Here is a 24,884-nt window from a genome sequence, read left to right as displayed (position 1 = left end):
CACAATGGAAACAAACATAAGTGTACCAATTTTTTTCGTATTATTATGAAAAAAGTTGGTTCTGATGAAGAAGCAGCACACACATGTCTCATGTACCTCTACGAACAATGACATAAATAAACACACAACAAGAAGAACTGCAATTTTTTCGGTTTTGATTTGAATGAATTGTGTAGCATTGTCTTCTTCAAAGCTATTTTCAAAGGGCTTTGATTCGACAAAAATGAATGGAAATTCAATGTGAGGTCAAGTTTTGTCAAAAAAAAAAAATTAATAAAAAAAAACTCAAAACTAATCATAAATTAAGAGTTTTACTACCTCGTCGATTGTCGAGGAAAATTGAATGAGGCACTCCGAAAGCCATTAACATTGATCTCGTTTCGCACAAAAAGTACAAATTGTTTGCAACCGCTAATGAAATGCGTTCTGTTATAAAAGAATTAGATCAAAAATCTAATTATGTCAGTCAATTAATCATACGTTGAATGAATAAAAATAAAAATCAATTGGGATTGATAGTAAATTGATTCGACAGGTAGAATAATAGCAACATATGTTATCAATGCGAATCATCACACCCAGTTTGGATTATTACTATATGTTCTACTATATTGTACGTAGTTGCAAGAAAATGTGTTGATTTTAGGCATTTGAGAGCTTTTTTTAAAATTAATTTAAATAAGTATTTTTTCGAATTTAAGCTAATAAAAATTTTACTATGAAAGGAAAAAAATATTTAAGCTTTCAAAACCTTTTGATTTGAAAAAAATGATTTTCAACAGAAAAATTGAAGGATTTGTATATCAGACTTTTGCTCTTCTTGTGTTTAAAGTTTAAACAGTAAATGACGTTGGTTATAAGATATTCGTAAAACATTTCATAATGGTAGTACAATAGTAGGCAGTAGCTTGGCAAATTCTTCTAACCTTTCGATAGATTGTTCCATCATTGATAACTCTTCCTCTTCTATCTTCTTTACATTTGCTTCATATAAATTTATGGCTTATGGTTTAAAGAAGGCACTTTGTAACAAAAAACCGGGATGTATGGTAAACATTTTTAAGTCTTTATGTTAATTTCTTCCATTTTAGTTCGAAGCTGTAAATAAATTGCTTCAGATGCTTAGCATCATCATTATTAGAATATCCAGAAGCTCCTTTTTAAAAAATTGGTTTCATGTTTTCTGTAATATGAGAGTTTGTACAATTCTCGAACTCAAAGTTATTTGCTCTGGGTTTGGATAGCAAGCTCTAACCTTTTTCGCTTTTTAATCGCATAAGTAAAATGAGAAGATAAAATTTAATCCTTGTATGCTACTCTGTATTGAAAAAAATGCTTTTAATAATTTTAACAATGTAAATGTTCAACTACTTACCTTTAAGATGAAATTTTGTTGAATCTTCCTCATAAAGCCAATTATGTTTAAAATTAAAAAGTTTCAATGTTTTTTTTTAACCTAAAAAAAATTTTTAACTTTAACAAATCTTCAAAGTTAAAAATGCTAAATTATACTTACCTTTTATTTAATCCGAAAAATATCCATAACAAACCTCAAATTAATCCCCTTCCTTACCTCAGGGCACTTTTGCCATATTCGACTAAAAATGCAGACTGAAAATAACCCGAAAACTCTGTTTACGTTTTGTGCCATCATAGTCACGTGGGTTACAATTCCTCCGTACTCATCGTTGAGCTGAATGCCTTGTTTGAATGAAATGAGTGTGTAAAAAAGCGTGCTATATCGCAAGTAGATGTATATAATTTTTTTCATCGTATTTTGTAAAGGAAGCACCAGCCCATGAAAATTAAAATTGTAGACGCGTGAGGTATTTACAATATAATAATAGTAAACAGCGGAGATGTAACCAAATGGAAGACGAAGTTGTCGTGTATCATGTGCAATATAATAGATGGAGGAAAAAGACATTGTTTGTACAAAAGGAAAAAGAAAGAATTGTACAGTTTTATGTCGTCATAAGCGTTGACTTGAAGAGCAGTTATAACAATGTATGTCTTCTTCAAACGTCAAGTTGTAAAAAAATTGCATCATCTAACTTTACATCAAAGATTTTAAAGAAAAATTTAAAAAAAATTCTGATTTAGCAAAAATTTAGTTATCAAGGTCAACTAGATTCTATTCTAACATGAGACAATCGCTCGTGTCATAACCCAAACACATCATAAAAGATTGAATTTAAAATCACAAAACTGGTTTCAAATTCTTTCTTTCTTCAACATACGAAAAATCGATGACAAGCCTCCTTTCTGCTTGTCTCTATACGAATTCTCAATTAAGTATCTAAACTCTTCAAAATCAAAAGTGGCTCGTACATAACGACTTATCAAAAAACACGTTTGTTTCTAATTCAATTTAAAATCTACGACGACGACGACATAATGACGATACGTTAAATTGGTAAAGTTGTAAGTCAGTCATTCACGATCGCTTGACCGAACAAGATCACTTTCTTAAACAAAAATCGGGTTTTCGTCAAAAAAATGTTGAGTAAAAAAATTTTTAGTACAGTGTTCGGTTTGGGAAGACAATTGCCGAAAAATTTGCAACAAGGAGCAGTTTGTTTAACCTCAAATAGATTCTATTCGGGAAACGGAAATACTTCAAAGCCAAAAATTTTGATAACAGGTAAAGAAAAATTTGAGACAAAAGCATAGCTTGCTTTGATAAGTCGATGAACGAGCAACTTTTACTCTCATTAATAAACGTAAAATGTACTTACCTGTCAACCGGTGTCGTAAATCTCTCCGCAATGCAGTTTCTACAGTCTTCGCGTAGCAAATCAAGTTCATTGCATAAGTGCCTCGTAGTACCGCTACAAGGAAATGCATTCCAAAAAGTAACCCAAAAACCGCAAGTCGAAAACTTGTTTATGCAAATTTCAGTAGAATTTGAGATCATTCACTTTTTCTTCAATATTTGACTTAGATACGAATTTTGTGTTACGTAATCCAATTCACTTTATCTTCGCATTCTATAAAGTTCAAGATTTGTTACTACGTACGACGTATTTTATCGTTTAATTAAAGTAAATTACCTCGTTTACAAGTTTCGCTTTCGTTTCATTCACAAATTTAGGCGGACTGGGTCAATTGGGAACAGAATGCGCCAAGTTGCTTCGTAAGACGTTCGGAAATGAGCAAGTTATACTTTCGGATATTATCAAGCCGAATGAGGAAATTGTCAGTGCGGGTCCGTACATCTTTGCGGATATTCTGGATTTTAAGGGATTACAGAAAATTGTCGTTGATCATCGGGTCGATTGGATAATTCATTTTTCGGCGTTGTTGAGTGCGATTGGAGAGCAAAATGTACCGTTAGCGGTTCGAGTGAACATTGAGGGAGTTCATAATGTCGTTGAACTGGCGAAACAGTATAAGTTGAGGATTTTTGTGCCATCGACTATTGGAGCGTTTGGGCCTGATTCGCCGAGAAATCCAACGCCGAATGTTACGGTAAGAATTTTTTATTAAATTTTCTACGTTATAAAAAATTTTAAAAAATTATTTTCATGCCATTCATCAAAAACTTGATTATAAATAATTATTTTTAAAATATTTTTGCTTATTTAGAAAAAAAAATTAATTAAATTCAAAATCAAAAAACTTTATAAAAGATATTAAAAAAATATTTTCAAATTATTAAATTTTTTAAAATTTTCAAAAATTAATTTATTTAAAAAAAAAATAATTTTCATAACAATTAAAAAATTTAAAAAAAAAATTAAATTGAAAAAAAATTGTTTAAATATTTATATTTTAAATAAAAAAAAAACTCAAATTTAAAAAAAATCATCAATAAAAAATTCAGACAATAAAAAATTATTTTTTTATTTTTTAAAAAAATTATTAATTTTTAATTTTAATAAAAAGAAGATCAATTAAAAAAATTTTCAAATATTTATTAAATAATATTAAATAATTTTTTTAAAGAAACAAAAAATAAATAAATAAAAGATATTAAATTAGGTTTAAATTTTTTTTATTTAAAAATTATTTAATTAAATATTTTAAATCGATCTTCTTTTTATTAAAATTAATTATTAATTAAATTAAAAACATAAAAAAAAAAATAATTTAAAATTTAAAGAAAAATAAATTGTATATTTTATTAAAAATTAGATAATTTTTAATTTTACTAAAAAAAAGATAAAAACATTTATTTTTTTAAATTTCCTTTTTTTTTTTAAATATTCAAACATTAAAATTTTCAAATTTTTTTAATTAATTTTTTTTAAATTTTTTTAATTAAAATGAAAATTATTTTTTTTTAAATTAATTAATTATTTTTTTTAAAATAAATTAATTATTTGAAATAATTTTTTTTCGTAAAATTTTGAACAAATAATTTTCATTAATTTTTTTCATATTTTTCAGATCCAACGTCCCCGCACAATTTACGGCGTATCAAAAGTTCACGCCGAACTCATGGGAGAATATTATCATCACAAATTTGGACTTGATTTCAGATGTTTGCGATTCCCCGGAGTAATTTCATGCGATCCGCCAGGCGGCGGCACAACAGGTAATTTTGTTTTTCTTACTTTTTTGCGAAAAATTACAATGAAAGGTCACACGCAGCACGAAAAAGACGATGAAAGAATGGCGCATTACTCGCTCTAATGACACTTTTTTGTCTTTTTTGACTGACTACTGAGTGACAAGACAAACAGGAATTGCTAAACTTTGCATTCAACGACAATTCTGGAAAAAAAACGAACAAAAATTGTTAACAATATGTCATGAAAATTGGTTTCGAGGACGTCGTTTATGTGTAATTTTGCATAATTTTTTTCGTTTCTGCGATTTTTTTGTAGATTTTCGTATGAACACATGTACTTTTACTTTTCTTTGCCACTGCATACGAACAATAGAATCGCTGCAATCATCTTTTCGTGTGTGATTGCTACAAAAATCGTGAAAAAAAAAATAATTTTTTGATGTTTTGCCCTAAATTGCACGAAAACTTAAAAATTTTAACATTTTTCTCTATTTTGTTAAACCAACATTGACGAGCCCTCGATCTATTATGAAATTTTTTACATCGAAATTATGCAATTTAATTTCATTTGTTATCAAGTGACAAATTTCGTTGTCATGCAATCTGATAATTTGATTTAAATTTTTGATATGGCAACAATTTGTATCAAAAATTGCATTTAAAAAGGCTTAAAATTCCGCATTCCGAGGAATTATTCACGAATAGTGTTATGGACTCGAAAACAATGCAATACGATGACAATAATAATTGAAATATTTTGAATTGAAGTAAAGACGGAAGTCGAAAATTTTAATTAAAATTACCATGAAAGGGCGATTTAATTGAATTTTTCTACAATTTATAGAAATTTAAAATAAAATAAATATTTTTAAAAAAAATTAAATTAATTAAAATTAATTTTTTTTTTAAAAAATTTAAAAAAAAAATTTATTTAAAATAAAAAAAAATAATTAATAATTAAAATTAATTTTCATATTTTTTTTTAATTTTAGATCATTAATTTTAAATTTTTTTTTTTCTTAATATCAAAAATATTAATTAAAATCATTTAAATTTTTTTAAAATAATTATTTAATTTAAAATTAAAAAAAATAAAAAACATTCATAAAAATTAATTTAAATTATTAATTAAGTTGTCATTAATTTTTTTTATTTTGAAAATATTTTTTTAATTTTTTATTATCAAAAAAAAAATAATTTAAATCCATTTATTTTTTTTTAATATTTATAAAATTATATATTTTTTCATTAATCATTTATTTTAATTTGTAAAATAAAATTATTTAAATTAAAATTAATTAAATTTAATTGAAAAATTATTTAAAAACTTTTTTTTAGGATTTTCATTAATTTTAATTAATTTATTATTTATTCAAAAAAATTTAGTTTCATTTGAAATAATTTTTAAAAACTCTAAATTTCCTTCCAGATTACGCAGTTGCAATTTTCTTCGACGCCTTACGCAGCGGCAAATACCAATGTTACTTGAAACCCGACACTCGTCTCCCCATGATGTACATCGAAGATTGTTTACGGTGCGTACTTAATTAGCCATGCGCGAAACTTTCAACCTGATAATTATTTAAAATAAAATTATTAAAAAAATTTCTTCGTTCGTATAGATCACTGTTGGAGTTCATGACCGCGCCAAGTGAAAAACTTCAACGACGATGCTACAACGTGACGGCAATGTCATTCACGCCTGAAGAACTTGCCACGGAAATTTCAAAACACATTCCAGAACTTACCGTGACTTACAATCCGGATACGAGACAAGAAATTGGTGAGAAATGAGAATTTTTCGAAAAGTTTGAGGTTAATTTAAAAATTTTTTTGTAGCTGATTCATGGCCTCAAATTTTCGATGATTCAGAAGCTCGTGCAGATTGGGGATGGAAACACAAATATGATTTACAGAAATTAGTTGAACGAATGATTAAAGATGTGAAGACGAATTACATCGACAAAAATGGCGACTTGTGATCACTTTTTTGGCGGGAAAATTATTTTTGTAAAAAAAATTGTGAAATAAATAAAAGAAAATAATTTTTAAAAAAATATAAAATTTTTACTTTTCATTTAAAAAATTTGAATTTTAAAATTTTTTTTTTTAATTAAAAATTCTTTTAAAAAAATAGAAAATTATTTTTTTTTATGAATTTATAAAAAAAATTCTTACAAAATTGATGAAAATAAAATTTAAAAAATAATTTTAATAAAATTAATTAATTGAAGAATTAAAATTGACAAAATTTAAAAAAAAAATTAAATTTAAAAATTTTAATAATTAAATTTAACGGTCTAACGGAACACCAATTTGAGGCTCGTGACTGAATTGCATAGGAAATCCAAGTGACGGAGTGAGACGATCGAAATTGATACTGTTATATGCTGTTATAATTGAGGCTCGTGACGACTTGCACGAGGAAATCCATAGTGACTATGAGGGGGAATTTAAGACGAATGAAATTGATAAAAATTTGAAATTTTCGGTTTGAAATAGACCGTTGAATCGGTTAAAATCGTAAAATGAGCAAAAAGTGCATAAAAATTAATTTTTTTTATAAAAAAATCCTCCTTAACACAAATTTATTCAACATAAAATTCATTCCAACAGTCTATAAATTAACAAAAACCGCACTAAATGCTACGAAAAATAAATAATTGCTACAACTAGGTCTCCAATCGCTGTTACTCGTTCCATTGGTCTGCATTTCAACTTCAGTTTCGTTATTCACGAGCAACAGCGACGCATACATCTCTTTTCTCTCAACGTGAGAATTGTAAATATCAAAAACTTTATTTTCTTCTTCGACAGTTTCTTCCTCTTCCTCAGACGACGCCGAAAAAAGATCATCGTGACGATTACAGCGATCGGAGTGAATTGAAATACAGAGAGCATAAGAAATTGCTTGCGGAATATAAGTTTGGTCGAAGGTCCCCGTGAAGAGAGTTGACGACAATGGACCCACAGCGAATAACGGGACATCTTCTCCGCCGTGATTTCCCCACGATTTTGGAATTGTGGATGGTTGGAAAGTTTCTTTCGAATGTTTTTTGCGCTCGTACGCGTAATGTCCGGGACCCGCAGCGTAAGTTAGCACGGGATAGTGTTTGTTGTCGACATCTGATGTTGAACGATCAACGCCCATGATGTCAGTGCCAATTGGAGAGTTGTATCCGCTGAAGATCATTCCTTCTGCGTGATCTGCAGTCACGAGAATTAAAGTTTCTTTCAGGTCTGAAATTGAAAAAAAAATTTATTAATTTAATTTTTTTTATTTAAATTTAATTTTAAAAAAAATATTTTAAACTTAAAAATTTTTTTCTTTTTTATTTTAAGAAAAAATGATAAAATTAATTAAATTTTTAATTCAAAGAAAAATATATTTTTTTAAATAATTTGGTTAATTTGTGGTTTTATTTATTAAAAAAAACGAAAAAAAATTAATTAAATAAATAAATTATTCAATTAAAAATAAAATAATTTAAAACATTTATAAAAATATTTGAAAAGATGAATACTAAAAATTTAAAAAAAAAATAATTAAAAATTAATTTAAAAATAATAAATAAAAAACCAAATATTAATAAAAAAAATTATTTAGAATAAAAATTATAAAGAAAATTAATTTAATTTTAATCTATTTAAAAAAAAACAATTTTTTAATTAAATAATAAATTTAATTGTAGGTATTAAAACAAAGTTTAAAAATAAATAATTAATATGATTAAAATTAAATAAAATAATTTTTAATGTTATAAAAATATTTGAAAAAATTATTAAAAAATAAATAGAAATAAATAAATAGAAATTGAATAGAAAAAAAATCAAAAATAATAAAAATCGTTTGGAAAAAAATATTAAAATTAAATAAATTTTTACATTAATAAAAAAAAATAATAAAATAATAGAATTTTAAATTAAAATAATTTTTAAAAATTTAATTAAAGAAAAAAATAATAATTTTAATTTAAAATCCTCAACTATTTTTTTAATATAAAAATTTAATACATTTTAATAATTTTGTTTTCCTAACTTTTTTTTATTATTTTTGGTTTTTGATTTATTTTTATTTTTATTTAATTTAATTTTTATTTAAATCAAATTTTAAAAATAAATTTAAATTTAATTTTTTTTTATTGACTTTAAATATTTAATAGTTTTTTCAATTATTTTTCAATATTAAAAATTAATTAATTTTTATTTAAATTAAATTGAATTAATTAAGTTTATTTTTTATATAATAAAAAAAAAAATTTTTAAATAATGAAAAAAAAATTTTTTTAAATAAATTAAAATTAAATTAATTTATAAATTTAAAATAAATTTTAAAATTTCCAAAAATATTTTTAATCAAAAACTTCAAAAAAAATTTGAAAAATTGAAATTACGAAAAAAAACTCACCAATTAAATCATTTTCAATGACATCTCGAACAGCTTCTTCAAGCGCCAATGTCTCATCTAACGCTCTAAACGCATTATTATGATGATGAGCATGATCAATTCTTCCCGACTCAACAACCAACATAAATCCGCTGCTATTAAACTTCAAAACTTCCAAAGCTTGTCTTGTCATTTCCAACAAAGTCGGCTGCTCCCGTGTTTCTTCATCTTTACTTCGATCTGCGTGATATTCCAAATGCGAATACGAGAACAATCCGAGTAAAAAATCAACTTCTTCTGAAATTTGAAACATTTCACTTCGCGTCGTCACATATTTCGCTTTGAATCCTTTGTGTTGCTTGTCTTTGAGCCATTCATAAACCAAATTTCGCGAATCCAATCGTTTTCCTTCTTTTGAACTTCGACGATGCGATGTCTGATTATACTCGGGAGGCATTAAAGGCAACCAGCTTCGTAATCCGCCGCCCATGATGACGTTAATATTCCTTCCCGGAGTACTTTCGACAAGTTGTCGCGTGATATCTTTGCAATTTTTGCGGAAATTCACGGGAACTTTTGAGTCGTCTTCCCAATAACGGTTGCTTGTGTGCGCGTAAAGAGCAGCTGGGGTCGCATGCGAGACACGAGTTGTTGTAACGAAACCAGTTTTCATGCCAGCTTCTTGGGCCCAATCGAAAATCGTCTGAAGCTTCGTGGGTTTTGACGTCGAGCAATTGTTATATTGCATTTTTCCGTCGAACCCGATCACTTCGGCGTTTGTTTTGACACCTGTGAACATGGCAGTTGCGCATGCAGCACTTTCGCCTACCATCGTGTTCGCTGTGAACGTCTAAAAATATTCAGAAGAAAAAAAAAAGAAAATTAATTTTCACACTTCATAAATGATTTTCTGGACATTGTCGTCATGTGTGCCGCAGAAAATCTGTTTTGTTTTCATATTTTATTATTTTTTGTGTGAAAAATTGGCTCATTCGTATTAACACGACATCACGAATTGTTGATTTTTTTTTGTGAATGTTCGAAAATGAGGCAGATGGAAATTTATTCGACATTGGGAGGAAAATTTAATGCGAATGTTATGAAAATAAATAAAAATTTGCGGTTTTTTTTTATTTTTTTTTTGTAAAATTATCAAAAGTATATCAAAATTAATTATAATTCAATTTTTTAAATAAATTTTTCAAATATTTGAAAGTTTATTGAAGAAATCTTAAAATTTTCGAAAATTCGTAAAAAAAGGCATTTTTCGAATTTTCGAAAATTTTTTAATTATTATTCAATTTTTCGAAAATTTGAATCAAAATGCTTTTTTCGAAATTTAAAATTTTCGAAGATACTTAAAAATTTTCGAAAATTTGTAAAAATTCCTCATTTATTCGAAATTTTATCATAAAATTTGTCAAAAGCTTTTTCAAAATATTTTTTCGTTGAAATTTTTTTTTTTTTTTTAATTTTAAAAATTTTCGTAAATTATAAAAATTTTCTGAGAAATTTTCAAATACCTATTCGAAATTTTTAAAAATTTAAATTAAATATTTAAATTAAAAAATTTTAAAAAAAAATTTTAAAATTTGTTAATAATTTGGATTTTATCAAAAAAATTTTCTAATCAATTTTTCGAAAATTTTCAAAAGCTTTTTGAAATTTTTATTTTTCGAAAATTCGTAAAAATTGTTCAAATTTTCGAAATTTTTAATAATTTATTATAAAAAATTTATATTTTCGAAAATTTTTTAAAAATATTAAAATTTTTTTTCGAACCAATTCACAAATTTTCGAAAATTTGTATCATGTTCGAAAATTTGTCTAAAATAAATTTAAAAAATTGTCCAAATAACGAAATTTTTAAAAAAATTTATCAAAAACTTCTTCGAATTTTCAAAAAAAAAAAAAACAATAACTAAATTCAAATTTTCGAAAAATTCTTTCAAATCTTCGAAAAATGTTCGAAAACTAAAATTTTTAATTGAATTTCCCTATTTACACAAAAAAAATCGCAATAAAAAAATCTATTGGAATGTCTCCAAAATCGTTCGTGTCAAAAAAATGCAAAAAATTTCCCGAAAACAAAAAACTATTCGTGTCACCGCTAAACAAATAATTGTTACAGACCATTTGGCCATTAAAAAAAGATCAAAGCCAATAATGTCTCCGAAAATAGCATCACCTCACTTTCAATTTTTATTCTCGTTCACGTTGAATGACTACCGCAACACCGCAATGAAAATTCCTCTATTGGCGGAACATTCGTCGTCGTGTTTAATTAGAACAACATGACAATTACTTGACGTCGTCTTCGTGAAGGGAACATGACTTTAATTACATCTCAACGATGATTAACTGGAAAAATGAGGACAGCTCGTTCATTTTTTTACGCGCAGAATAATTAAGACAAGAAAAATGCATGCGCATCGTCGTTGTTATGGCACCAATTCACCGTATTAACCAAATAAAATAATAAAATTTGTTTGTTTACATCGACAAACAATTCACTTTTGTGCATCTTGAGCACCGCACGACGCGTAATTTTATCGCCAAACGTTTTTGACTTTGAAATAATTTTCTTATCTTTTTGGAGCGAGAGAAAAAAATTGCATTTTGTAGTAAAATTGAAGCAAATTCCACACAAGTGACTGTCAATGGATGAGATAATTGAAATCACAGCGGATTCAAATCCAGCGGAGCGTCAACAGAGTGTCGATCATGTTTTGAGTATTTTGAGGGAGTTGACGCCCGAGGAAGCTTATATCTTTGATCGGGAGGATGCGGTGTCGGATGTTAGTGAGTTATCAGATCCCTTTGAAGAAATGGCGGAATATCGACCAAAGCCGAAGCCGAAAACGGAAATAAAGGTAAATTATTTATTTTAATTTTTAATTATTTTAAATTTAGATTTTAATTTAAAAATAATTTTAATTAATTTTCTAATTTATTTAATTTAATTTAAAAAAATATATTTTTTAATTTAATTTTAATAAATAAATTATTTAATTAATATTAACAAAAAAAAATCAAATTAATTTTTTTAGTTAAATTAAATTCAAAAAATTTATTTAATTTTTTAAATATTTTTTTTTTTTTGAATTAATTTTAATCAAAAAAAAAATTTAAAATTATTTTTATTATTTTTTTTTTATTTTATAAAATAACATAAATTTTATTTTCATTTTTCGAAATAATTTTTTTTTTAATTTAAATAAAATTTCAATTAAAAAAATTTATAAAATTTTTTAAATAATTTTTTAATTAGTTTAAAATCAAGTGAAATTTTATTAAATTATAAAATAATTTTTATTAAAAAAATTTTTTTTTAAAATAAATAATTAAAAAAAATTCAGAAAGACGACAAAGGAATGAGTTTCAAGCAAACTCTCAGCGGATACCCGCCTGAAGTTTCCAAACTCTACGAAGACGTTTATTTACTCTTAAAAGAAAATCCAACTGCCAAAATTGATGAAAACCCCACAAACGACGCCCTTTTCAGCGGATTCAAGAAAAATCCAGATTTCAATAAAAAATGTCAAAATATGATCGATGCTGTGGGTTTTGATCATTATCTTTTGGAGAAAAAACGAGAAGAGGAACGTTTACGCAAGAAAAAAGCCGGAAGAAAATCGCCTCCAATAGAATTTGACATGGAAAGTACTTCTTTTCCATCAATGTGGCGACAAATCGAAGCAGAAGCGCAAAAAGGCGTCTTTGAAATAACTCAACCGGGTTACAATCGATACGAATTCGTGACACTTGATTGGATTAAACGAGAACAACCACAAGAGGAAAAGATGGAATTTATTCGTGATAAATGCGAAAAGTGGTTGAAAATTAAAAAATAATTAAAAATTTTAAAGAAAATAAAAAAAAATAAAAATTAATTAAATTTAAAAAAATAAAATTAAAATAAATAAAAATATTTTATAATTAAAATTTTGAAAAATAAAAGGTTTAAAAAATTAAATAAAAATAAAATTTAAAAAAAATCAAAAATTAATTAAATTAAAAAAAATAATTTAATTAAAATAAAATTAAATTTAAAAAAAATAAAATTTGAAAGAAAATAAAAAAATAATTTTTTAAAAAATTAATTAAAATAAAAAAAATATAAAAAAATAAAAAAATATAAAAAAAAATAAAAAAATATAAAAAAATAAAAAAAAATAAATTTACTAAAAAAATAAAATAAAAATTTAAAAAAATAATTTCAAATTTTACGTGAAAATTTTTGCCAATTAATTCAAACCAAGCAAATAATTAAATATTTACGAAAACAATTCGAAATGGAAAAGAAATTAAAAATCACAAAAAACTCACCTTAACATGTGCAATCGATGGAAATTCATCCCATATCAACTTTTCCATTTCTCCCGATCGATGATTTCTCTGTCCTTTTAAAATTCTCGCTGACGTGAGAGTATTCAAGCCCATCCCGTCTCCAATGAACAAAATTACATTTTTCGCACGCGGCAAATTTTTCGCATCCAACGATAAGCCCAAGTTTGAGAGACGTTTCTTGATCTCAAAAATATTCTCCCTGACCCAATGATTCTTATCGTACATGCTGTCGACGTGCATTGCACCTCCGCCATATCTCACGACGATATTTGATAAGACAAATACTGTGACAAGCCAAATATTTCGCATAATGATTTTTTTTTATTTTGTGAGACGAGAAATTAGGTCGTCTTTCTGCTTTTTCACTTAATTTATTAAGAAAAATGAATAATTCTTCATAAATCAAAACATATTTATTATTATTTTGTGTAAACAACGAACACGAAGCGATTTTATTAATTTTAATTTTTTTTCGTTTTTTTTTAATCACCGCAACGCGAGTCTTAATCGAACGGCGTCTAATAAATATCTGAGTTGAGTTGCTGCCGCGCAAAATTTACAAACACAATCGCGACATTCTCAATACTTTTAAATAGCGAAACATATGTCTCATCTACATACATGAGAGTTACAGGTAGTACGTCACTTTAATTACTCAGAGAGCGAATTTTTCGATTTTATTTAAAAATAAAACAACATAAGTCGTTCGCTGCTTGCCTCCGACAAAAATAAATAAATAAAAATATGACAAAGATTTCATTCTTTTATTGTTTTTGTGACGAAGCCGGGCGCCCTTATGTAAAATTTTACATTTTCTGTCATAATTCAAGCAAGTAACGAAAAATAAATTAACTGGTCCATAATGAGATGATGTGACAAAGACAGATTTATTTATATAAAGAAAATTTCTTGCACGTTTTTTTGTTATTTTTTTTATTGTTTGAAATTCTGTAGAAGTTTTGTAATTTTTTTATAGCGATCGTAAATGAGTAGGAGGTGATTGCATTAGTTTATAAATAAAAAATAAATATTAAAAATAAACAGCTGTCGATTAATAAAATTATTATCAGATTGTTAAAAAAAATCACAAGGTCATTAAGAAAACAATCCTATCAAAACATTTAAAAATTATTTAATGTTCTTTGAATTGCCTTGAACCTATAGAGATTATCAATGAGCAATAAATGGATTTTTGATAAAAAAAAAAAAATAATTAGATTTGAAATTTGGCGAGATTTTTTTTAAATTTTATTTTTTTATTTAATAAATTTTAATATTTATTAATTTTAAAATTAAAAAAATAATAAAAAATAAATAAAATTTTTAAAAAAAAAAAAATAAAATTTCAAAATTTAAAAATGTTTTAATTAACTTAAGAAAATTAAAATTTATATTGAATTAAATTGTTTTAAATTAAATATTGATTTTTCAGATATTTTTTCTATATTATTTTTTTAATATTTAACTTTCCAAAATATTTTATATTTATTTTATTGTTTTTCCTTTTTTTTTTTGAATAATTTTAATTCTAATTATTTTTTTAAAATTTTTAAATTAAAAAAAAAATTAATTAAAATTTTAAAAAAAAAATAAATGAAATAAAAAAAAATTAAATTCAGTAAAATAATTTAAATAAAAAAAAATATTTTAAAATTTATAAAATAATTCATTAAAATTTATAATTAAAATTTAATTTTATTTTAAATTAAAATTTTAATAATTTTAATTAATTCATTAAAAAAAATTATAAAATAAATTTTGAAAAATAATTTTAAATTTTAATTAATTTATTATTTTCTCATCAAAATTTAAAAAAATGTTAAAATAATGTAAAAAAAAATATTTTAAAATTTTAACAACATTTGTTTTTTTAATTATTTTATTAACGATAAATAATTAAAATATTTAACAATGATAAAAAAAATAATTAAAAAAAAATAAAATTTAAAAATTATTACAAAAATGACAAAATTACATGAAAAAAAATTAATGAAAGATAACAAATCGTAAAAACGTCACTTTTTGTCAGTCAAACATTTACTTGTCTGTCCCGTAAAGTGGTTCAAGAACATCAGCACTTACTTTGTCGCAACTTCTTATCTTAAATTACTGATAATTACTCATTAATGACGTTATTTCTGGTTACCGACAATCCGAGATAATTACAATAAAATTTGTTATCAGAAGGCGGAAAAAAGATAAAAACCTAAATTTTATCATTTTTTTCCTAACAACTCAGTACTTTATTTTTTGTCGAACGAAAAATGTCAAATTTGCATGAAAAAAAATAAAAATGGCTAACGGAAGTAAACTCGACGCGTGGCTTAAAAATTGCTTTTTCACTCGTCCCCGGAAACGTCAAAAAATGCCACAAAGAAATCTCATGAAAAGAGCGAAAGTGTGACCCCTTTTATATTTTTAATGCACGATTACAATAAAAATCAATATCAATTTATATAAATTTTGATAAATCACACACACTTCCAACTTTTTCACTCAAATGCGACGAAAACTGGGCAGGGACAAAAAAAAATAAGTCACCAATATTTTGTGGTTGGAATCATTTATTTTTATGACACTTCATTTGTGACAAAAGAACGAAGGGAAGATCAAATGATGATGCATCATCATCCAATATCACAAAAAAAGGACAATGAACGGCATGAAATTGTATCAAAAAAGTGCAACAATATGAATTTTTATGTTTTTTTCTGTTCTTTCGGAGAATCGCATTCTTCAAAATTTTTTTTATATCAAAAAATTAGTTTCAATTAAAAAAAATTTTTTTTTTGTCAATCAACGTTTTTTTGTAAAAATTAATAGAAATTAGAGACGTTAAAGGTAGCAAATTAAATAAAAGGTCGGGTTTTTGGGATGAAATTCAAGAAATAATAGAAAACGGTGTGACATTCAACGCGCGCGAGATAAAAGCCGCAGATGTTCTTCAAGATAAAAGAGAAAAAAAACTTATAGAAGCCGTTTAAACGGTGAATAAAGAAAATATGAATGCATTAATGGAACGTGCATCGATTTTTAGAACACCTGAAAGATATTGAAGATGGTTATTGAGGAGGTTTATTGTCATTGAAATTTAAAAAGAAAAGGTGCGAACGCGTGATTTACCTGAAAAAATGAAAAGAAGTGAGCGAAAGTGGGTTTGGATGATTTTTGTTTGATTAATTTTAGAATTTTTGACTTTTTATAGTTTTTTTTTTTTTGAAAAAGTCGCGTTGAAGAAATTATTTTTGATGTGTTAAGATAATTTTTTCGATTTAATTAATTAATTTAAAAATAAATAAAATATTTGAAATTCTTATTTTTTCAAAATTTTTTAAATTTTGATTTAAAAAATTAATAAATTATACAAAAATTATTTAAAATAAATTAATTAAAAAAATATTATTTAAATAAAAAATTATATATTTTTTTAGTGAATTAAATTTAATGAAAATTTATTTTTTTTAGAAAATTATTTATAATTAAAAATAATTACAAACGTTAAAATAAAAACATTTTGTTTTTAATTAATTATTTTTTAATTTCAATTATTTTCAAATATTGGATAAAAAAATTCTTTAATTTATTTAAATTGAATTCAGTAAAAAAATTATTAATTCTTAATTAATTAATTTTATTTTAATTATTTTTTAACATTTTTTTTATAATTTTTGTTTTATTCATTTTAATTAAAATTTATTATAAAATTTTTAAAAATAATTTTTTTTAATCAATATTTTTTTATTTATTTATTTTAGGTATTTTTAATTTTTTTTTAAAGTTGTGTTGAAAAGATGATTTTTTTATATTTAATTATGTATTTTAATCTTTCGGAAAAATTTATAATTTTGTTAAAAAATAAAAATTAATTTAATGAATTTTTTTAATTATTTTTTTTAAATTTTCGATCAAATATTTTTAATTTATTTTTTCTTTAATTTTTTTAATTTATAATTTTTTTTCTTTATAAACCTTCAAATAATTTATTTAAAAAAAATAATTGAATATGAAAAAATCAAACAGAAGCTCTTTTTCTGACTCAAAATGAGACAAATATTGATCGATCAGTACCACGAGACCCATTTCAACCCTTTTCATTTCCATAACTGATGCATCATAATTTGTCTGAAATGTTGTTCAAACACAACAATTGTCGACAACGAAAATTAACCAAACACATCCAGGTGATCAATTAACATGTCAATTTCAGAAAAGGGTTTATTGGATTTTTTATTCCGAGAATTTCTACCAGATTTCTCCGAAAATCCATAAAATTTGAATCGGTCAATTGAAAGATTTTCGGAGTCTCTCTGTCTGTCGTATCTCTAAAGGTCATTAATAAATTTTTCTTTTTCAATAAAAAAAATCGAATCCATAAGTTTCAATAAAATTCATTAGAAACGCACAATAATTAAGACATTCATTGACAAAATTTTTCATTCAAAATCATTTATATGCCTTTTAAATCGCATCTCTCGAGTGCTTAGGTAGAAAAGTAATTTTTAATAGACTTTTAATAAAAGGATCGTTGCTAATTAATTTTGTTCGGTTTTTTACGATTCGGCTTTTGAACTACAAATTGATCCTTTTTTCATACACTTCTCTTTATTTTTATGGGACATTGCAGTTCCCTTTCTATTCTTTGTGGTTTCTCAATGAAAAAAAAAACTCGTAATAAAATTAAATAAAAATGACTTTACGCTTTAATTTATTGTTATCAATTTTCTTTAAAGCGACCCGATTCCTCTCAAAAGGACAAAAAATGTGTGAAAAGGATTAATAACCACTTGAACGACTTTATTGAAGCGCATTTCAAGAGTCCCTTTTGCCAAAAAACCTTCAGAAAAAATATGTTGCATTGTTTGTCCATCCATCGTTCCATCCTCCATTATCCGAAATTAATGAAATGTGAAAAAATAAAAAGATGGTTCGCACTGAAGAAGATGTTTAATAACTTAATCGGCAACCGCATAAAAGCACACCGAACGTGTATTAATGATGTCACGGCAAAAAAAAGGTACGAACGGAGGATTTTCAAAAGGTAAAAAGGAAGGACGGGATAGTTTGCACGAATAATGTTGATCCGTTAAAGAGATTTCAACACCTTTTGTTGATGTTGTAAATCTCTTGCGGAGAGTGCAACAAAGATGCACTTTCGTGATTAATGGTTTCGCTCTTTTTCGTTCAGAGAGGGGTTCATTGTTTGGTTTCATCAAATGGAACGAAATCAAAAGTGAATTTTAAACAAGATTTAAGTGGCAGAGCGAATTTTATTTTTTTGACTTTTAGGTAATTGAATTGATGGTATTGTGATAAATTTTTTGAAATAAATTATTTAGGAAATATATATTTTTTTTTCAATTTATAAAATAATTTTTTTTACTTTATTTAAGTAAATAAATTTAAATTATTTAAAAAAAAATTAACAAATTTAAAGTTTAAAATATTTAAATAAAAAAAAAAATTTTATGTCAAAGCAATTTTTGTCAAATTTTGCTCCAAATGGATAAAAATTTGTCAGAGGGCTCTAATTTATCATTTTTAATCATTTTATAACTCAAAACTGCCAAAAAAATGAAACTGAAAAAAAATTTTTTCTTTGACACAGTTTTGTTTTAAAAACTAAATCAAGAGCAAAAAAACTGTGTCAAAGCAATTTTTGTCAAATCTTGCCCCAAATGGATAAAAATTTGTCAGAGGGCTCTAATTTATCATTTTTAATCATTTTCTTACTCAAAACTGCCAAAAAATTGAAACTGAAAAAAAATTTTCCTTTGACATAGTTTTGTTTTGAAAACTAAATCAAGAGCAAAAAAACTGAGTCAAAAACTGTGTCAAAGCAATTTTTGTCAAATTTTGCTCCAAATGGATAAAAATTTGTCAGAGGGCTCTAATTTATCATTTTTAATCATTTTATAACTTAAAACTGCTAAAAAATTGAAACTGAAAAAAAAATTTTTCTTTGACACAGTTTTGTTTTAAAAACTAAATCAAGAGAAAAACTGTGTCAAAAACTGTGTCAAAGCAATTTTTGTCAAATTTTGCTCCAAATGGATAAAAATTTGTCAGAAGGCTCTAATTTATCATTTTTAATCATTTTATAACTTAAAACTGCTTAAAAATTGAAACTGAAAAAAATTTTTTCTTTGACACAGTTTTGTTTTAAAAACTAAATCAAGAGAAAAACTGTGTCAAAAACTGTGTCAAAGCAATTTTTGTCAAATTTTGCTCCAAATGGATAAAAATTTGTCAGAAGGCTCTAATTTATCATTTTTAATCATTTTATAACTTAAAACTGCTAAAAAATTGAAACTGAAAAAAATTTTTTCTTTGACACAGTTTTGTTTTAAAAACTAAATCAAGAGAAAAACTGTGTCAAAAACTGTGTCAAAAACTGTGTCAAAGCAATTTTTGTCAAATTTTGCCCCAAATGGATAAAAATTTGTCAGAGGGCTCTAATTTATCATTTTTAATCATTTTCTTACTCAAAACTGCCAAAAAATTGAAACTGAAAAAAAATTTTCCTTTGACATAGTTTTGTTTTGAAAACTAAATCAAGAGCAAAAAAACTGAGTCAAAAACTGTGTCAAAGCAATTTTTGTCAAATTTTGCTCCAAATGGATAAAAATTTGTCAGAGGGCTCTAATTTATCATTTTTAATCATTTTATAACTTAAAACTGCTAAAAAATTGAAACTGAAAAAAAAATTTTTCTTTGACACAGTTTTGTTTTAAAAACTAAATCAAGAGAAAAACTGTGTCAAAAACTGTGTCAAAGCAATTTTTGTCAAATTTTGCTCCAAATGGATAAAAATTTGTCAGAAGGCTCTAATTTATCATTTTTAATCATTTTATAACTTAAAACTGCTAAAAAATTGAAACTGAAAAAAATTTTTTCTTTGACACAGTTTTGTTTTAAAAACTAAATCAAGAGCAAAAAAACTGTGTCAAAAACTGTGTCAAAAACTATATCAAAGCAATTTTTGTCAAATTTTGCTCCAAATGGATAAAAATTTGTCAGAAGGCTCTAATTTATCATTTTTAATCATTTTATAACTTAAAACTGCTAAAAAATTGAAACTGAAAAAAATTTTTTCTTTGACACAGTTTTGTTTTAAAAACTAAATCAAGAGAAAAACTGTATCAAAAACTGTGTCAAAAACTGTGTCAAAGCAATTTTTGTCAAATTTTGCTCCAAATGGATAAAAATTTGTCAGAAGGCTCTAATTTATCATTTTTAATCATTTTATAACTTAAAACTGCTAAAAAATTGAAACTGAAAAAAAAATTTTTCTTTGACACAGTTTTGTTTTAAAAACTAAATCAAGAGAAAAACTGTGTCAAAAACTGTGTCAAAGCAATTTTTGTCAAATTTTGCTCCAAATGGATAAAAATTTGTCAGAGGGCTCTAATTTATCATTTTTAATCATTTTGTAACTTAAAACTGCTAAAAAATTGAAACTGAAAAAAATTTTTTCTTTGACACAGTTTTGTTTTAAAAACTAAATCAAGAGAAAAACTGTATCAAAAACTGTGTCAAAAACTGTGTCAAAGCAATTTTTGTCAAATTTTGCTCCAAATGGATAAAAATTTGTCAGAAGGCTCTAATTTATCATTTTTAATCATTTTATAACTTAAAACTGCTAAAAAATTGAAACTGAAAAAAAAATTTTTCTTTGACACAGTTTTGTTTTAAAAACTAAATCAAGAGAAAAACTGTGTCAAAAACTGTGTCAAAGCAATTTTTGTCAAATTTTGCTCCAAATGGATAAAAATTTGTCAGAGGGCTCTAATTTATCATTTTTAATCATTTTATAACTCAAAACTGCCAAAAAATTGAAACTGAAAATAAAAATTTTTTCTATCGTTTTTTCGTTACATTAAAGCTTTCTTCTTCTGAAAAAGTAAAAAAAAATATCAATTTTTATTTTTAAAAATTTTCATGAAGATACTTACGCAAGTGTTCCATCCTATTAAGTCATTCATTGTCCTGAAAACATCATTAAAAGACTTTCTAATTTTTTTAATAACTTAATCGACTAACGACGGCCCTCAAAATAATTTAAACGGATAAATTATAACACTTACCGCCTTCGATCTTCCCATATTTCATAAAATTCACTTGAAAAATTTCCTTTCTTCAATTCAAAAAATTTCAATAAAATTTTAATAATCACTCAAATCCGATTAAAGTTGTAAGTTGGACTTTCTCTTCATCACTGGACCTGAAAAAAGAAAGAAAAAACTTGAATGAACACTTTTTTACACTAAACTTACTTGATACTGATCTACGACAGGATTAAAGATGTAATCTTCAAATGTGTTCACTCACTTTTCGATTAACAAGTAACACCTTTGAAGTCCTTTCATTCATTCAAAACTTTTTTTTTTCGTTTCATTCAAAAAAAAAGCCGCATTTTAGAAAATTTTAAATTTGAATGAAACTTTTTTGTTTATTATTATTTGTCCTACTTGTATATTTAAAACACCTTCCTTTCATCGCCTGAATGCTTCTCGTTCGGCACAATAAGTACTTAATCCTGTTGTTGTTACCTTTTTATTCTTCTTTCTCCGATTTTTTTTTTTGCATGCAGCAAGCTACTTAAAAATTTTACGTTCAATTTATTTTTCGGGACATTTTGTTTGTTTATTCAAGCACTGAAATAGATGTAATTTAATTTGCGCACAATGTCAAATACACACGATACGGATTAAGGGATTTGCCAAATATTTTTTTTCTGTGCGGAGTTTACCAAGAATCAATGATCGGGTATTGTTGCGACGAATGTCCATTGAAGGATCAGCACTTCAGGAGAAGTGGTCACGATTTGCTTTTTTTTCTTTTTTGAGTTCCTGTTTTTTTTTGTAATATTTGATAATAATAATTGTAAATTGAATGATTGGCAATTATTTGTGTCATTCATAAAGTGAAGGACAGTCAAGATGTGTTCGAGAAGTTCAGCTGCTCGAATGTTTGTTGACAGATATTGATTTGAATTGGATTGGAGATTAATTGTTTTTTAAGTGAGGATTTTTTTCTTTGACTGAAAATAAAAAAAATAATATTTAATTTAGCGCCTTTTTTGATTGAATTTTTTTTTTAAATAAATATTTTACATTTTTAAAAAATTAAAAAAAAATCTCAATTAAATTTCAATTAAAAAAGTTGAAAGAATTAAAAATAAAGTAAAATAAATAAATTAAATAATAAAATATCAATTTTAAAAAATGTTAAAATTAATTTTAATTTTTTAATTAAAATTATTTATTTATAAATTATTTAAAAACTTTTTTAGTTTAAAATAAAATTTCTTTAAAAAATACACATTAAGTCTTCAAGAATTTCTTAATTAAATTTCATGTAAGTTATTTATTTCATTATAAAAAAAAATAAAATATTTATATTAAAATAATAAAAAAGAGTAAAAAAATTAATTAAAAAAATAAATTAAATATTAAAATTTTTATTTTTTAATTTAATAAAATATAAGGCTTAATTAAATTTGCATTAAAATTTAATAAATAAATATTTAATATTTTTTTCAAATTTTTAAATTTTTTAATATTTGAAAAATTTAAAAGAAATTCAAAATTAAATTTCCATTAAAAAAATTATAAAAAAAAAATAATAAATTATTTTTAAAATCTAAAAAAATATTTATTATTAAATTAATTTTTTTTGCAAAATATTTTAAATAAAAAAAATTAAATGTTAAAATGTTATTTAAAAAAATATTTTTTAATTAAGTCAAATATTAAACTTTATTAATTTTAAAAACTTTTTAAAATTTTAATAAATTTTTTATTAAATAAATTAATTAATAATTTTTAAAAATATTTTTTTAAAATTTTAATAAAATAAATTTTATTTAAAAATAATTTTTAAATGACAAAAACGCGTAAAAATAGGCGATTTTTGTCAAAAATTAACGATCGCCAAACAATACATACCTCTCAAGAAACAGCTGTTGAACATTCAATTCCTTTTTGTTTGTCATTATTTTGCTTTTTTTCTCCTTTCCATTCTACGATTCTCGAGACAACAAACACAAAACTGCCAGACAGTATGGTGCCAAAACTTGCAACGATCCATGTATAGATAAAGGCACGTAAATGATTCTTAGAAGGCGATCTTTCTCCCATTATGACTTTTATCAAAAAATAAAGAAAAAAAAAACTTTTAATTCATTGTCGATTGAAATTGAATTAAATTTATAGCCAATTTTGGTCCATTATTGAAATTGTCAACTTGAAAGCCTTTTCTTTCTCCTTACAAAAAAAATTAAGAATAGAAAATTATTTTATATCAATTTAATTCAATTTCTTCCTTCAATTCATTCAAAAGACTTTCGTTGTTGCAACTTTTTTTTCAATAAAAAGTATAAAAGACGCATTTTTCTCCCCATGTGAGAGATGTCAACCTCCAAAAGAAATTTTTATTATTAAGAAATAAAATTTTTTCGTACCTGTATTAATTTTTTTTTTTGCAACTCTGACACTTTATGATGTTACTTTTTGACTATATTTGTGGTTAATATGACATAAATTTTGATAAGGGAATAAAAGACGTTTTTATAAAATTTTTAAATGTGCAAGAAATGCCACACAAGATGCACTGCGAAATAATTTCTTGAATCTCCCTCCGAAATATTTTGTCGACAAATTTTTGGTGAGAACGGAATTTTTGCCCACATTAACTGCAAATATGATGCAAATTTTCGTAATTTAAGGGAAATAATTTCTCATTGTCCAGTTTGGTGCGAAACTATAATGTAAAGGACAATAATTATCACATACATAGGGTTGATGTAAAAATTACAACTTTTGACCTCCTGCGGATTTGTTGACATAAATATTTACAATTTACTTAAAAATTTTTAGATTTTTCTCCTTTCTCCGGTAATTCCGGTAATAAATGGCCTACTGTGAGCTCTCATTATGATCATTATTGCAGTAATTTATATATTTTATTTTTGTGAAGAATTTATCTATTTGAAAGCGATTTGAGAAGTTAAAATCGGAAACAATGAAAAAAGTTTAACTTTCAAATGTGAAATCGATAAGTGAATGAAATTTTATGAGAAATCTGTTAAAAGGATTTTTGGAAAAATTTAATTTACTCAAAAAAATTTCATGAAAAACTTATCAAAATTTAAGTATTAAAAATGAAAATAAATAAATTTAAATTAAATTTAAAAAAAAATTGTTAATGAATTAAAAAATTTAAAAATTTAAAAAAAAATTTATAAAATTTTAAGAATTAAAAAAATTTAAAAAATAATAAATAATTAATTTAATTTTTTTATATCAAATCCAAAACAAAAATAAATAAATTTAATTAAATAAAAATAAATAAAATTTTTTTAAAATAAAAATTCTTTTCAAAATTTATAAAAATAAAAAAAAAATATTTTTTAAAATTAAAAAAAAAATAAATTAATTAAAATTAAATTATTTTAAAATTTTAAAGATTTTATAAATTTTTAATTTTTATCTAACGCGAAATAAAAATTAGAAAATGTAAATTAAATTAAATGAAAAAATAAATAAGTGAAAATAATTTTGGTTTGAAATCGATAATGAAATAAAAATTAAAAAAATTAAATAATTTAAAGAAAAAATTGTTTAAATTAAA

General features: G+C 24.2%; 2 protein-coding genes across 2 annotated transcripts; one reads left to right on the top strand and one right to left on the bottom strand.

Annotated features, from left to right (window-relative positions):
• Positions 1-2,461: 2,461 nt before the first annotated feature.
• On the top strand, positions 2,462-6,510 carry LOC134827175 (L-threonine 3-dehydrogenase, mitochondrial). The gene is made up of 6 exons (XM_063839745.1): positions 2,462-2,644; positions 3,095-3,471; positions 4,393-4,540; positions 5,946-6,051; positions 6,139-6,299; positions 6,356-6,510. Exons 1-6 carry the CDS (start codon positions 2,500-2,502, stop codon positions 6,496-6,498), a joined length of 1,080 nt encoding a protein of 359 aa, XP_063695815.1. The 5' UTR covers positions 2,462-2,499; the 3' UTR covers positions 6,499-6,510.
• Positions 6,511-7,091: 581 nt separating this feature from the next.
• LOC134836936 (alkaline phosphatase-like) lies at positions 7,092-13,737 on the bottom strand. Its single transcript, XM_063852223.1, has 3 exons — positions 13,233-13,737; positions 8,925-9,753; positions 7,092-7,756 (listed from the first exon to the last, which is right to left on the bottom strand). The coding sequence occupies exons 1-3, from the start codon at positions 13,560-13,562 to the stop codon at positions 7,134-7,136; spliced, it is 1,782 nt and encodes a 593-aa protein (XP_063708293.1). The 5' UTR covers positions 13,563-13,737; the 3' UTR covers positions 7,092-7,133.
• Between the last annotated feature and the right edge of the window lie 11,147 nt (positions 13,738-24,884).

Source organism: Culicoides brevitarsis, chromosome 1 (assembly GCF_036172545.1).
Source record: "Culicoides brevitarsis isolate CSIRO-B50_1 chromosome 1, AGI_CSIRO_Cbre_v1, whole genome shotgun sequence".
Lineage (NCBI taxonomy): Eukaryota > Metazoa > Arthropoda > Insecta > Diptera > Ceratopogonidae > Culicoides > Culicoides brevitarsis.
Note: the sequence above shows the minus strand (reverse complement) of the source record. Positions and strands in the feature narration are given on the sequence as shown.

What these genes read in the sequence shown, in the direction of transcription:
- LOC134827175 (XM_063839745.1), top strand. Translation starts at nt 2,500, where the DNA reads ATGTTGAGTAAAAAAATTTTTAGTACAGTGTTCGGTTTGGGAAGACAA. An exon ending in ATCCAACGCCGAATGTTACG is followed by an intron (nt 3,472 to 4,392) that starts GTAAGAATTTTT and finishes CATATTTTTCAG; the next exon opens with ATCCAACGTCCCCGCACAAT. An exon ending in GCCAGGCGGCGGCACAACAG is followed by an intron (nt 4,541 to 5,945) that starts GTAATTTTGTTT and finishes ATTTCCTTCCAG; the next exon opens with ATTACGCAGTTGCAATTTTC.
- LOC134836936 (XM_063852223.1), bottom strand. Translation starts at nt 13,562, where the DNA reads ATGCGAAATATTTGGCTTGTCACAGTATTTGTCTTATCAAATATCGTC. An exon ending in CATCGATTGCACATGTTAAG is followed by an intron (nt 9,754 to 13,232) that starts GTGAGTTTTTTG and finishes GAATATTTTTAG; the next exon opens with ACGTTCACAGCGAACACGAT. An exon ending in CATTGAAAATGATTTAATTG is followed by an intron (nt 7,757 to 8,924) that starts GTGAGTTTTTTT and finishes TTTCAATTTCAG; the next exon opens with ACCTGAAAGAAACTTTAATT.